Source organism: Mercenaria mercenaria, unplaced genomic scaffold (assembly GCF_021730395.1).
Source record: "Mercenaria mercenaria strain notata unplaced genomic scaffold, MADL_Memer_1 contig_1757, whole genome shotgun sequence".
In the NCBI taxonomy this organism is placed as follows: domain Eukaryota; kingdom Metazoa; phylum Mollusca; class Bivalvia; order Venerida; family Veneridae; genus Mercenaria; species Mercenaria mercenaria.
In genome coordinates, this window is record NW_026459759.1 from 30,778 (window position 1) to 46,997 (window position 16,220).

Consider the following 16,220-nt stretch of genomic DNA (forward strand, 5'->3'; position numbering starts at 1 on the left):
TCGCCGCGGGAATTAACACGTAAGACATCGTGTTAACACGTTAAGCGTGTACATTGTGTATTTATTCGTTAATTGCTAACAAGTCTTTTAAACGTTATCAAAACAACGTATCAAACTGTTTGATTGTCTGAAATTGTTATTAAAAGATGTCTGGTGTCTTACATCGCTATTTTAACATAAGAAATTGTTGAAATAATTAATTTGTTTGTAATTAGACGAATGCCCGCTGATCGAATTGACTGGATTAAAACGGATTTAATTAGATCTAAACGGTGTTTGTTTGTTATTATTAATGTAAATACGTTTGGAATTTCAGCGGAGAATGAAGTTTGAAAAGGTTTGATATTGTTGTAATTGTCTTTAATTGAACAAAATTCAAATCATAATCAGTTAAGTGCGTCCTTAATTAATACACAGTTTGATCCGTAATTCTTTGATTAACACAGTGATCAAGTATTTAAGGCTAATGAAATGCTTATCTTTATCAGTCTTTATCAGTCTTCTTTCGTATCTGATACTAACATAGCCATGGAAAAACGAAAAAGGAAAGAATTAAGTTTGAAAGAAAAAGTTGAACTAATTAACCATAGTAATGGTCGAAGTCAACGTCAGTTGGCCGAACAGTTCGGCATTGGTAAAACACAGGTAATTTAACTTCAACATTGTTTTACAGAAAAATGAAATGACAAAACTATTGTTGCTTTTTGAATTGTTGCCTTGTAATGGTCGATTTTTTTCATGATCTGTGAACAATTTATTTATCGCATTCTTTTGTCTATTTTCAGGTGCAGACGATACTTAAGAGAAAAGCTGAAATCATGGAGGGTTATGAAAACAACGCCGGCGGGGACAGAAAACGTCTATGTACCCGATCACCTGTAGATCAAGTCAACTCGCTGATGTGGGATTGGTTCCAAAAGGCGCGATCAAATGGACTTCCGGTTTCTGGCCCGATGTTACGAGAGAAAGCTCTACAGTTCGCCCGTGAATTGAATGTACCAGAGGCCGATTTTAAAGCGTCCACCGGTTGGCTCAACAGGTTTCGTCAACGTCACAACATAAGTTTCATGTCGGTTTGTGGGGAAAGTGCGAGCGTATCTAAAGAGACTGTTGACAGTTGGTGCGAACGTATTCCAGAGTTAGTGAGGGGATATAAACCGCGCGACATCTACAATATGGACGAGACGGGATTGTTCTTCAGAGCCTTACCAGATAAATCATTAAGTGTTAGTGGTGAGGAATGTAAGGGGGAAAGCGCTCGAAAGAAAGATTAACGGTATCGTTATGTGTTGACATGGAAGGTCAGTTCGAAAAACCACTCGTCATAGGAAAGGCAGCAGTGCCTCGGTGTTTTCGGAACATTAATGTTAAGAGCCTCCCAGTGACTTGGCGTTTAAAACAAGAAGGCGTGGATGACTAGTGCTTTGTTCACCGAGTGGGTCAAGGACTTGAATTCTAAAATGAAAAGAGCAGATCGTAATGTGCTTCTCCTACTGGATAATGCTCCGTCTCACCCAGTTGACTTGAACTTATCAAATGTTAAATTGTTGTTTCTACCAGCTAACACCACCGCGAAGTTACAGCCTCTGGACCAAGGGATTATTCAGAACATGAAACAGTTCTACAGAAAACGTTTGTTGAGATCAGTGATCGCGAAAATCGATAACGAGAGTGTTGTAAGTGCTGAATCCGTGTCTAAGAGTTTGAACGTGATGGACGCTGTGCAGTGGGTAAATTCTTCTATAAAGGACGTTAAGGCCGACACAGTGACGAAGTGCTTTAGGAAGGCGGGGTTCAAAGAATCCTTGTTCGCGAGTGACAGTGTTGTGGTTGATGATGATGATGATGATGATGAGGATGATAATGTGCCGATACAAGAACTCGTGGAACTGATGCGTGTAGCTAACAAAAAGATCTCTTTAGGTGATACAATGGCATTGAAGGAATATCTTGATGTGGACAGTGACATCCCCAATGGTTAGGATTTAAGTGAGAATTGGGAAAGTGACTTGTTACAAACTCACAAGAATACTGAGTCTGAGCCTGTCGATAGTGATAATGATGATGAATGTAGTGGACTAGCGACCACGCCAGAACCAAGATGTGACCTAAAAACTCACCAGGATGCTTTAAACTGTATTGACCAGTTGAAAGTTTATTGTATGAATAAAGACTTGGGTTCAGTTTTCGCCATGTTCAGTCGTGCTGGAGAGGAACTTGAAAAGTTGTCAGTTGATGCTTTGTGTTCAACAAAGCAGTCAACTATTGACTCTTTCTTTAAACCAAAATGAGTGAAAGGTTAAAATTAAAGTGAAATTAAAGTGACTGATACAAATGTGATCTTGACATGGAAAATGTGTGAAAAACTTGTGTATGTTTTGTATGATTAATATATAAAATGTTGGATATTAATTTTATAACTGCATTACATTAATGCTTATTACATGTGCATGTATACAAATGATAATTGTGATATTAAAATGATGACTTTCATAGAAAAAATCATGTATTATTACTGGTTATAAAATAAAAGTATATATAGAAATTAAAGAAAATAAAGCTACATATAAATTGAACACTGTGTTTGCCATTATTGCGTCTTGATTGTATTCCAATATGTTATTATCTGCCAAGACCTTCCCCGTATAGCCTTGTCCACTAATCAGACCAGACCGCTAATAAGACCAGTTTTACAAAGAACCATGGGTGGTCTTAATAGCGGAATTCCACTGTATGTATCTATTAATCAACCGTAAATATGTAAGCTATAAGTGGCACATTATCTCGTTTAAAATAAAACACCTACCCCTGCATGTTTTTTTTTACGGTCCGCCGACTACCAAAAAGGTTTCACCGGATCTCACTCACAACCGTGTTGTTGTAGCGTTAGTTATGCGAATTAACTGTTGATGATAGGAGAAAAAATGAATGAGAGTCTGAGGCAAACTGTGAAAGTTGTGAGTGAAAACGAAAGAAAGAAAAAAGAACGTTTGAAATAGCATGCTCTTCATGAAATTGCACAGCAGGATTATCTAGACCTGAGTGCGACCTTCATTTTTTCACTTTTCTGACGGTTTTGTTCGTGAAAAGCATGCAAAATACTCACCAATATAGTTCAGGTAAATTCTATTTATTGACTGAATAATAGCATGCCTATTTAAGAATGATTTTCATGAAGTTTTTGTGGGTGAAAAAAGTAGGTCACTAAATCGTGGTGGGTCTTTAATGAGGCACCACAAAATAACTGTATTCTTTTGTACTGCCATGATGCTATTTATACCTGCTTTGCATGAAGAAAATGAGAAATAACAAGTATCTAGTTACAAAATTCTACAGTGACATATGTAAGGCCCAGACAATGTCTTTAATGTCTTAGCATTTCATTGAATTTATGTAGCAATATGTACATAAAACAGTGTATTCGATTAAATTTCAATCAAGTTTTGTTTCTACACTGTAAGATAGTTATTCATCTATAGATTTTAGATAATGCTGAAAAGAGATTAACTGAATAAGCTTGCAGATGAAGTTGTTAAAACGCATTTATTCATAAAAGGCCTAAATTGTCCACATGAAAACTTGTAGTTATGCTGTATAAAACCTGTAATATAAGAATGATTGTTATGTAGCTTTTGTGGGTGAAGAAAGTAGGGCACTAGATTCTGGTGGGTCTTAAAAGAGGCACCACAAAATAACTGTGGGTAAGTTGGTTTAAGCATATTTTATTTATAATTCTAACACGATCCGCAGCAGTTGCTATATAAACATATAGCGAAATCGCCTATACATGAATCTACGATAAAATATAGCTCTTCCATTCCACCCTACGATTGTAACACGACTGTGAGATTCTACTCTGCTTCTGTTATATACCGACTAAATAGACTTTTTCAGTGCTATGTAGTAGTAATAAAAAGTACATCAAATTTTCTGAAACAAACAGTTTCTAACTGATTAATTTATTTGTTTATATTTTTACCGTAAGAAAATGTTTCAGCCCGGTAAGTTTCAGCTTCAACACAAGTCCATCTATGTCTGGTCGTGCGTGTAGTTTATAATTTCTGCATTGTAGGCACCACAGCTGTCAACTAGATTCTACTTTGACAGTAAATAAATTATAATTCATGTTCCAGTCTTCAAGACTCAAGTGTTTACGTGTTTATATGCCGCCGCAATGATCTGGCGTGTATGTTTCAGTGCCATCATGTAGGTGTGGTGCACTATTTTTAGAAACTGCATATATAAACTTTGAATGAAGTATTTCCATATCCGACCTTAGATGTTATTGAAAATAACATTTTTACAGCAGTAACTACTTAATACATGTACTTTGATTAAAATTTGCTGAATATCGGAAAATTCCGTTTTATGCAACGCTTTCCATTCGTGGGGAGGTTTTTATAATAGCATATGGCCAGGATTTTTTGTTTGTTTGTTTGCACTCCACGTAGAAACTTGACGGCCTTTACACTTCCTTACTGTTTTAAAAGTGTTTTTCAGTTGCATGTACAGTTTTTTTTATTTATCCATTGTACGAACCCATGACTTTTCGAATGCTCTACATGGAAATAGTGAATATCAATGTATGAGAAAATATAAAAAATATGTTCAAAATTAAGGAAAATTATTTTCATCTTCACAGACAAAGACGTATACATGTACAGAATGATGGAAAGAAGTCACAGAACAATATTGAAAGTATGAAATAATTCTTTTACTCTTCATAGTTTTCCACAGAGGAATCAATTTTCCGTCACATTAATCTCAGTTGGATTATTATTTCTTTGAATATTAATGTAACTGTCTACCTTTGTGTATGTGTGTGTGTGTGTGTGTTCGGATTTAACGTCTTTTTCAACAATTTTTCAGTCATATAAACGACGGTGTCTACTTGTAGCAGTGGGCACAATGCCCAACTTTATAGTGCTGCCTCACTGGAATATCACGCCGTAGACACGTGGCATGTTACCCCACCCAGTCACATTATACTGACACCGGGCTGACCAGTTCTAGCACTATCCCCTTAATGCTGAGCGCCAAGCGAGGAAGCTGCTAGTACCATTTTTTTACGTCTTTTGGTATGACGCGGCCGGGGATCGAACCCACGACCTCCTACCACTAGGCTACCGAGGCGGTACCTTTGTGTATGTAAAACACCTTCCAAAGCAGTGTGATCCCTTGTTGACATGCTGTTTTGTGTGACTGTAAGTAATGATATGTTTTATTATATATACCTATATAAATTCTGCCAAGGAAACAGTATATATTTCACAAGTAAATACAAACAGGCAGAAAAATATCCATATTGAACCTTTTGTATTGAATGTTGCCTGGCTAATTTTGTTTAATATGCATAACCTGACACAGTTCTACAAATAGCACACACAAAAGCTACACTTAGTTATAAATAACATCGATGAAAATTTAACATTTTTTTCAATAACAAAAATAAGAAGCAAAAAGGTGAAGGTATGTATGCTGGCATAAACCTGCCACCACTTAATTATCAGGTTTCATGAAAACTTTCACGAAAATAATTTAGGTTTTCACGAAAAGTAAAAACAATTCACGAAAACAGAGAAACATTTCATGAATGCAAGATAACGTGAAAGTTTTCATGAAACCTGATAATTAAGTGGTGGCAGTTTTATGCTACCATAGACAACAGTAAATTATCACAAAGGCTACTTAAATATCTTAACACGAAATTATGCTAGTTAGTGCTTTGAACTGACATCACTTAAAGAAAATGTTCATGAAAAGTCTCGCAAAAGCAGATACTTTTTCATGAAAGCAGATAATTTTTCATGAAACCAGATAATTTTTTTACGAAACCACAAAACATTTCAAGAAAAAGTTTTCATGAAAAGTTTCGCGAAACCAGATAATTTTTCACGAAACCAGATAATTTTTCACGAAACTAGATATTTTTTCACGAAACCAGATATCTAAAAATATACAATCTCTCATTCGGCCAACATTACTGTTTATCGTTTTGGACACAACTGTTCCTGAACCACGTTACTCCAAGATAGAAGAATCGTTCCGAATATGTTCCGTTTCTACTCATAGATAACTACTTTCATGAAAAGTTAATTGGTATCATGAAAACTTTAACTGTTATGCTGTGGCAGTTTGAAGCAGTAACGTTTATCTTTTTTCGTGATTTTTTTTTACTTTTCGTGAAAACCTAAATCATTTTCGTGAAAGTTTTCACGAAACCTGATAATTAAGTGGTGGCAGTTTTATGCCACCATAGGGATTTGTACTTGGCTCTCGTGCATTCTGCCAGGTTGGATTACACCCGGTGATTGCTCGCCTAGTGTGATATGTCCTAGCAAAATCTATTCGAGCCGTATACAACATCCCAGATCAAGCTAAAGTTATAAAGCCCTGTTATATTTATCAACTGAAATGTATAATTCTTATATTCTAGCACGCTGTTGGCGTGAAGCACATGCTAGTTTTTAACTAGGTTGGGTTTAGCATCACATTGACACAGTTATAGGTCTTACGGCGTCATTCTAGCTGGTTTAGATGGGATATCGATGGTTATATCCAAGTGACTGCCACTGCCTGCAATGGCTGTGACCTAGATAGGACCATCGATATCCTAAGTCAGCTGGATGACTTCTTCACGAGAAATAATTTTAAAACCCAAACGAGGCTTCGGGATAACCAACAGAAGTGAATGTAACTGGTAACTGATTCAAAATCAGCGGCATAAATCATGAAACACTTCAATAATAGTAACAGTAGCTTTCTCTTATTCCTCTTATTTTACGGATAGACGGGCCTATATAATATCTATAGCAAGATCCTCTTGTAGTATTGAACGAAATATAGCAAAACTTATAAGACCCGCTTGTGATCGGGTCTATTCATGAAAGGAAGTGAAGAAGTGCATCACCCCTTCAGCCCCTACCATTAGTGGAACTCTTTTACAAAATAATATTAAATGAACACTCTGATTACATATGGCCAGAAATAAACAAAAAAATGTGTCTTAGTACGAGTAGATGTTTCACGATGCCCACATGGCATTTGAATACTGTTGTTGTAATAATAAATAAATCTAACAAAACAACATTTGGAAGCATAGAGTGCAACCGAGTAAAGTAAAGGCAGACTTGACTTAATTCTAATCCAGCTGCGGTTCTTAGGTCTACTCTTTCTTTTTAAATATAACTAAATATAACTGAATAAGAGACAACAAAAAAAACAATTCAGAGAAGTGTTTCTAAAAGTAGAATTTGAAATTTTCAGCCAGACGACCCAAAGTTTCCTCAACGGAATATCATGCAGAATTTAACGATCGTAAATTTCAAGGTATTTAATGTTTTGTAATTAGTAAAGAATATTAACACTTTTATTAATTCGATAAATGTCATTCATAAAACATTCCTTAAAGTGAGATTTAGACGTGCGCAGTTTTTGAAAGCTTCGAATAAGTTCTGATACATGTATATAGGTGATAAAATTTTAACCTAAATTGACCAAGAAAAATCCATAAGATTTTCCCCTTAAAACATCCGAGGTCAGGTAATTAAAACAATAAATAGAACATCAAATTTTCAAGGCCAGTAGCAGACTATGAAAACCCTTTACAATACGAGAGGCCGGATGATTCTTTTGCTGAAATAAATCAATACGGACAACTTCCACCTGCCAATGAACAGATGACCAGAGAGCATAGTACTAAAATGAAAAATACACAAATCTAGATTATTGTTAAAGTGACATTCAGTTCAAAGTTTAGCAATCTCTGTTTTCCGGTTATTTGACTTGTGTATCATTGTACATTATGGTGTTTCTGTTATCAATAACATTCATAAACACACATAAAAATTACCACACTATTTCAATGTATTGGGAAAACAATACATGATTAAAACAAACATGAAATGTGGGGTGCATGAACCACCACCCCCTCAAGAAAAAAAAAGAAAAATATATAGCATATACTGCTTTAAGGAACTGTATATGCTTCTTTCAATTTGTATAATCAGACAGATAGGCTTTGTGTCCTTTATAAAACGGTGGTAAAAACTCTGAATTGTGACAGATATGCAATTTGGATTTAATCATAAACTTTAAAAAAACAATCTTTAAATCTCAAAAGAACATAACTGTTTTTGCAATGATCTTTTTCAATTGATTATTCAAAGAAAGTGACAGGTTTGATTTTCCATTGCTCGTTGTTTTACTCTGATAATTATGTAATATCTGACAGGTAGCTATTCCGTTATATATCATGTTCGTTACATTCAAAACCTTTGCGTGAAAATTATAAGTAAATATGTTAACTTTGAAAGATTAAGTTAAATCATTTGACGTCTTCTTAAGAATATATTTTGAAAATAAGTACCATCTTGATTAAAACAGAAGAAATAGCTAACATTGTTCAATGGAAATCATTTTAACAAAGTCAAATGACCTCTGTTACAGCAATGATTATTAAGACAGCTATATCTTATCCATATGTATGTCTGTAAACTTATGGTGGTATCTTTATTAGATCTCTCTAAATACTGATGAATATTTGAACTGTTGTATCTCATCAATATTTGTACATATTACCTATTCCAAGTAGTCATTTTGGGAGTGGTAACTCTTTTGTAAAATGATTTGATTATACAAATCAGTATTAGATATTTCTATTATATCTTCGACTATTTTTCATGAACAGACTAAATCAAACCGAGTCTGCAATTTTCACTGTTTGCCTTGTTCTCGATGCTTCCGATGGATCTTCCTTTCAGATTTTATTTACTTCACAACAGCGGGTGTGAAGTGCTGTGTGGCGGCCGTAAAATGTCATCCCGACTTCATCTCAGTGTTGTTATATTTTCTGGTCCTTCGGAATCATTGTTTGCAACTCATTTAAATTTGAAGATTGAATACTGTACTATACGGAAGCCGGTGCTAGGCAGTGTTGCATTTTCCATTACCGCTCAAATATAGACTCAATCAAACCGAATCAGCATTTTTCACTGTTTTCCTTGATGTCGGCTCTTCCTACCGAGGGTCTACTTGTCAGATTTTATTTTGAAGAGCTATTCCTCTTCCATACATACATGTTTGACCGTTTAACGCAGTCATTTGAAAAATTGGGAAATGATGGCCATTTTGGTTTGAAATAACATATTTTGCTGATCGTTAAACTAACTTAAATCCAGGTGATTTAATTACCACGTACATAGATGACTACCTGATATAATACTCTATCAACAGTAGTGACTTAAAGCCTTCATAATATGAACATTAATTTCATTTGTATAATGATTTCGTAATAATTTCAATTTGCCATCATCTTGAAAAAAAGACTTTTACACTTAGAACTGCTTTCATTTCGTAGTTTCCAATGGGGAAATTTCTTAAAGCCTTTGCACGAATTTCATCATTTTTACTCCACTTACAAAGAATAGGTGTGTCAGTATGCAAATTGTCCAGAAATAATGAAACACGACCATACGAAAAAAAGCAACTGACAAAAGGCGGCACATTGTTTTGATTTTTAGTTAGTTATTCATTTGTTTTGTTTTCTTTATTGCAAACGTGTTGGTAATGTTTTTATAAAGGTTTAGACGTTCATTAGATTTTCGGCATACGTATATATACTAATGTGGTAGGTGGGGTATATCAACCCCGAACGTTTTACTTGTTTGTATATTATACATAAAGTAGCATTTTGAGACACCAAAAGTAAATAGTTAATTACTTCAGCCAAATATAAGCCTTGACTGCATTCATTAGACACCAACGTTTTTAAAATCGTCCTGTAATTTTACTGACATTTTGCTCAGACCGACACACATTCTTAAAAGTTTCCAGAATTTATTATATTTTTTGTTGGGTTTAATGTCGCACCGACGCAATGTTAGGTCACATGCGATTTTCCAGCTTTAATGGTGGAGGAAGACCCCAGGTGCCCTTCCGTGCATTATTTCATCACGTCCTGGAACCTGGGTAGAACCATCCAACCAACCAAGCTAGCTGGATGGCTTCCTCAAATGAGGAATTCAATGCCCCGCGTGAGGCTTGTACCCACATCGATAAGGGGCAAGTGATTTGAAGTCAACTACCTTGTACACACGGCAACGGAGGCTCCACTAAACATTTTTCTGAATTATTGCATAACATCATGATATAGCTCAATCTTTGCCTTATTTCTGGGTTATGTAGCGTACCTCTTAGTCGAGCGGTGGCATGTTGGCTCTATAAGAGGTGCTACTCGAGTTCGCCTGGGCCCGGCTGGTGGCAAACTTAGATTATGGATATATTCAGTTAACTTGATATGTTTTAACGGAGGCGATATTAATTGATTACCAGTGCAAACTATTATAATTATTGTGACGTAAAATAGGCAAACTCAGTAATTCATAAATAACATCAGTCATGAATGTCAATAATATCAGTTCATAATAGTCTTGCTGTGCACCTTGATTTAATAATTACACCTCTTTACAGTTCATTTGGACTCATTAAAACAGAAGAAAATTTCTCTATTCCGATTTATATTTATATAAACAAAAGCACTCAAGGAAGCAGATCACTTTTTATACGACCGACTCTGAGAGGGATGTCCGCTCTCTAAGTCAAACAGTTTTCATCCGATCTTCACCAAACTTGGTGCAATGTTTGTGGGCATAATATCTCGGCCAAGTTTGATAACCAGCAAATTCGCCTAAGGCACTCTTGAGTTATGGTCCTTTTATTACTCAAAATCTGCAAATTTAGCCTTGTTCACCCTTGGCATAATATCTCGGTCAAGTTTAATAATCAAAGAAATCGCCCCTGGCATTCTTGGATTATGGCCCTTGAATTACTCGAAAAACTGCGAATTCAACCTTGTCCGCTCTCTTACTCAAACAATTTTCTTCTGATCTTCCACAAACTTGCAGATAATATTTGTGGGCATAATGTCTCAGCAAAGTTCGATAACCAGCCAAATCGCCCAAGGCACTCTTGGATTATGACCCTTGAATTACTTTAAATCTGCAAATTTATCCTTGTCCGCTCTCTAAGTTGAACCTTCACCAAACTTGCTGATAATGTTTGTGGACATAATATCTCGGCCAAGTTCGATAACTAGCCAAATCGCCCCAGGCACTCTTGGATTATGGACCTTGAATTAGACCAAATTCGATGATGGACGTATTTTGTGACAGTCTGCCACTCTTGCTGAAATTAGCTTTTATACCACTTTTATTAGATTGATCAAGTTCTCAATTACGATAGCGACCGAATAATATTAGTTAACACTGGTAGATGCCACACACTGAACAAATTAAATACTGTAACGCACTGAACGCCACATGTATAACGGGATATCACTGCTAATGGTTTAGAGGTATCCGGGATATTGGTATCGCATAACCATATACCAGTTGGTATATTTGGTATAAATGGTATTAATTCCAGTAACTAACTAGGTTTAACACAAACACATGAATTCAAAACACTTTGGTCTCATTTCTGATTGGTAAAGCGATTATAAGACACTTGTAATATTGATCTACAATAGATCTGTAAATACTAGTAGAGATACACGATGTAAACACTGGAGATGGACATTCCTATAAGGAACTTGTATATTTATAAAATTACGCCACTTAGTCATTAATCTATTTAATGCCAATAACTGATAGACTCTACCTCTTATTGTGACATGATTGGTATATGATGGTATTTATACCAGTTGGTGAGAGAACCGCCAGCCTGGATGTTTACAAGTACAGCATTTGAATTTCGCGCCACTTGACCTTTTATACGTGAGATTCCATCACGTTTCGCACGCTCCACGAGATGTTAACACAGCAATAGCCGACAAAACACAGAAATAAGTGGGAATTGCATACTTCTTCAGTTATTACGGACACAAAACACGATGTTACATGGAAACTTCGATAGTTATTTAAAGTATTGAACACATACTATTGATTTTATCAGTATTTGAGAATAATATTAACTTTTAGAAGAGTTATTATACAATTTATTTGACCTGTCAAAACATGGACCCGGCTTTCATTATATTCTGTTCGAGCCTATATATAAGATTAACATGAAAGCCGGGAACATGTTTTGACAGGTCAATTATATAGTACAATAATGAGTGTCATATCTCGAAACAAATATTGGCGATTTCAAGCGATAAACAAATTTAATATATGAGTCCAGTATACAGGTGCACAGCTACAAATAAATCTGTAAACATGAAAAACAGTTCAAATAGTCATCAAAACACCCAATATTAAAATGAGTATATATTTATTTTTCATAGGAACTTCACAATACAATTTTAAAAACACATGCAAAACCGAGTGGGTCGGGTAAGGTTAACATGGTGCCTCAGATAGGAAAATATGGTCTCTCCTTAAGATAAAAATATAGAGAACAATTCTGTGAATCAGAACATAATAAAAATAACTCTTAACTAGCAATTGGTAAATAACTGTAGAAAATATCATGATTATAGCTTATTAGCTTTGTATCGGGAAATATGCACGAGTTCTTCAGCGGAAATATTGCGCGACTTTAGGAGCGCAATATTCTTCCGCTGAAGAACGAGTGCATATTTCGCGATGCAAAGATAATAACCTTTTTATTATATACACATCATTACGTATAAATATAATGTAAATATCATAAATTTGTTCAACAGCCTGAATAGGATTGACAATACTGAACTAAATAGAAAAAAATAGTGCAACAACAAACACTGAATTACGCCACGCACCCGATATGAAATTCAGGCGTCAGTGTATGGAAAACTCTTGACGTGTCAGGTACCAGAGTAACTTAACGTGGATTAGAAACAAGTATGTAATAAAAGCAATTATTTCTCTGAGAGATCGACACACCGAACCGATTTCGGTGATTTTGGATTTGGCCCAAAAAATTAGGAGTCTTATGACAGAAGGTAATGCATGTCGTAGTAAATACGGTAGAACTGGAAGTACGAAAACAAATACAATTTTTCCAGTCTCGTTCCAAAAATGATAATCGTCGGATGGTTGTGATAGATTTTCTAGCACGATTGATGTATCTATTCGTGTGGTAGGAAAACGATCATTTATGCTTTCTGTAGCCGCTGAATCCGTCGCAGTACTACTGAATAATTCAAGTTCCTGTGGAGAAAAAAAAAGAGATAAATTCAAGTTAAGAGTACTAAAACATGACATGTGAGTAAATGCGATAATTTTATCCATGGTACCTGCACAAGAAAGTTGTCTGCAACAAATCATTAATACCTAGATTAACAAATTTGGCAGTTAACAATGTGACTTGAACTAATTCCATTTGTAATTTAAGCTGCTAGGCCGAGCGAGGGTTTTTCGTTAATCGTAACTTTTACATGCCAGATTCATATATTTATTGTACACCATTTGATGGTAATAGGACCTTTCTTAATTTTTGAAAATAATTAGCAAAGATTTTCCCTTTGTAAAATTCAGGCCCTAAACGTTTGTTCATATGCTTTTTAAATTTTACAAAATTTATAACTATGATTTATGATAGATCTTTCTAAGTTAAAATATCTATGAAACGCTGACAAAATATAAGGTTAGAACTGAAGGTTAAAGGTTTGCAACTTTTTATGTCCAAAATACCGTGAATTTAAAATGGAAAATACCCAACCCAACTTTTGATGATACATTAAAAACAACAACACTGTAATAAATGGAAGTTGGTCTTACAATGTATTGTCAGGCAACTCATATATGTGTATTTATGAGTCACCTACCGGTGTTTCACCGGAGGGAACTTACGGTTTGCTCACCTACCAGTTCCCCCGCCTCCCCAACACACGATAGATATTTTATTGAACCTGTTTTCAAAGTACAAGAACTTATTTTCATAAATGGCTTTCAGATGGTAGGATATTTAAAATACGTTCGTTCTCCAAATCAATTGTCAATCTAAAAGTGTGGTTCCTATGGCAGCAAATATAAAAATGCGCAATAAATTTTAGTTTATTTGAAGCGGAACTCTATTATAAGATAATCCTGAATTATAACAAAGAACAAAACCAACCTTCATTCTGAAGTAATAAACAAATGCTATAATATATATCTGCAGGTGTAAGCTATCTTATTAAATTGAAACTGTTTTGTGTTTAAAGCCGTTTTCCAACAGTATTTCAGTAATGTAACGGCGGGCAGTTATCCTAATCAGTGTTCCTGGATTCTGTACCAGTACAAACATGTTTTCCGTAAGTAACTGCCAACTTCTGCACGTATGTCAGAGATGGAGGACGAATTATTTAGACACAATGTATTTTGTCAAACCGGTATGGAGAATATACGCCTCGCCAAAGCCTCCTCGAACTCACGACCCGTGATCCGTAGATCTTCGCTCTCCCTATGGAGCTAAGCGGGCGGGCTAAACTATACAAGCATAATTACTCTGAAAAGGAATAATATAGTGATACATTGTACATGTAATTAAATTATACTTCAGAAAATTCGTAAGATATACCATTGCAATCGCCTTCAATCTTAGCCTAAATCCAGCTATTAAAAAATACCTAAATCAAACTAGACTCGATCCATCTTGGTTTGACCCTGACACTGACCACTATATAAGGTAAATCACATGTGAAAATACGATACCAATTTTAGCTCTCGATAGTGTTATTTCGTATTATGTCATCAGCATTATACAACGTTATATTGTTTTGATTGGCAACGCGCATTATGTTTATATGACGGACCGCAGAAAATCTATGCTGTCGAAAATACTCCCAGACACTACAAATCTGATGGAGGATAGTTGTGGCAAGAAGTCAAGTCTAAGACTCGCTTGTTTGGCAGGAAATTCTTAAAACTTTTATCTACAGAAAGCCAAGAGAACCGTGAACTCGCTCGAATGGTACCTTTCAAACGGAAGGTTTTCTCTGCTTTTGCAACATTTGGCAGGTCGGGACACCCTAGGCAGTATGGTGGACAGTCCCAGTTTTTCCGAGCAGGACACTCAAAGCAAGCCCAGTTTGGGTTCCAGTCATTCCGGGCCAGAAAGGGGAAACCTAGTGGCCGGCAAGGGGTCATTTGGCCAAAGCAAACCATCAATAGCTCAGGTGACAGAATTTCATTTCCCAGTGAATGTAGATCTTTTCAAAAATGTTCCAGTCGGGGGTCGGATCAGATTATTCTATCAAAACTGGAAAATTTTAACAAAAGATCAGTGGATTCTGGAAAATGTGTTGGGGTTAAAACTAATTTTCTGACTCAGCCTATGTTAAAGAATTTAAATCAGACCTTCGAACCAAAGTTCAGTAAGGAAAAAGCAGAGTTCTTAAAACAGGAAATTCAGTCCATGTTGGAAAAAAAAGTTATAAAGCAAGTAAACCCTTATACAGAAGGTTTTATTAGTCCCATTTTTCTAGTCGAAAAGGAAAGAGGGGAGCAAAGGCTTGTCATAAATCTGAAGGAACTCAATGATCACTTGCAGTATCAGCATTTCAAAATGGAGGGCATAAATTTAGTCAAAGATATGTTACAGCCAAACGATTGGCTAATAAAGCTAGATCTTTCAGACGCTTACTTTTCAATAGGCATTCACGAGTCCCACAGGAAATTTCTAAGATTTCGATACCAGGGGAAAACGTACGAATTCCAAGTACTCCCTTTCGGAATAGCTATAGCACCTTACACATTCTCAAAAATGCTGAAAGTTCCATATCCTTTCTCCGCAGACTAGGGATTCGAATGGTAATTTACCTAGACGACATATTATCAAGATAAATCAGTCAAACGATCTCCTGTTGCAAGATTGTGCAATAGCTATATAGATCTAAGAAAAGCTGGAGTTTCTGATAAATTACAAGAAATTTATTCTAATCCAAACACAATGTCTAGAGTACATAGGTTTCAAACTCAACACACAAAAGATGACTCTGTCTCTACCAAAAGAAAAGGTACAAAAAGTAAAAAATCTATGTCAGTCGGTTCTAGACTCGCACTTGATTTCTGTTCGAAAATTGTCAGAAGTAATAGGGAACCTCATAGCAAGCATTATTTTCAGCCCCTCCTCATTTCCAAGCTCCTAAGGAAATCAAAAACAAGGATTACAAGGTGTCAAAAATTACGAAACAAAGCTTTTTCTTCCCGAAGAGGCAAAACAGGAGTTAAAATCCTGGATCCAACATTTAGACTGTTGGAACGGCAAATCAGTTGTGAATCCAAACCCTTCAATCCTGATTCAGACCCATGTTCAGA

General features: G+C 35.6%; 2 protein-coding genes across 2 annotated transcripts; both read left to right on the forward strand.

Moving 5' to 3' along the window:
* Positions 1-564: 564 nt before the first annotated feature.
* On the forward strand, positions 565-1,406 carry LOC128551845 (tigger transposable element-derived protein 6-like). The gene has a single exon (XM_053532765.1). It carries the CDS (start codon positions 819-821, stop codon positions 1,272-1,274), a length of 456 nt encoding a protein of 151 aa, XP_053388740.1. The 5' UTR covers positions 565-818; the 3' UTR covers positions 1,275-1,406.
* Positions 1,407-1,412: 6 nt separating this feature from the next.
* Positions 1,413-1,982, forward strand: LOC128551846 (tigger transposable element-derived protein 6-like). Its single transcript, XM_053532766.1, has one exon. The coding sequence runs from the start codon at positions 1,413-1,415 to the stop codon at positions 1,980-1,982; it is 570 nt and encodes a 189-aa protein (XP_053388741.1).
* The last annotated feature ends 14,238 nt before the right edge of the window (positions 1,983-16,220 follow it).

Coding starts and splice junctions, on each gene's coding strand:
- LOC128551845 (XM_053532765.1), top strand. CDS start 819: ATGGAGGGTTATGAAAACAACGCCGGCGGGGACAGAAAACGTCTATGT.
- LOC128551846 (XM_053532766.1), top strand. CDS start 1,413: ATGACTAGTGCTTTGTTCACCGAGTGGGTCAAGGACTTGAATTCTAAA.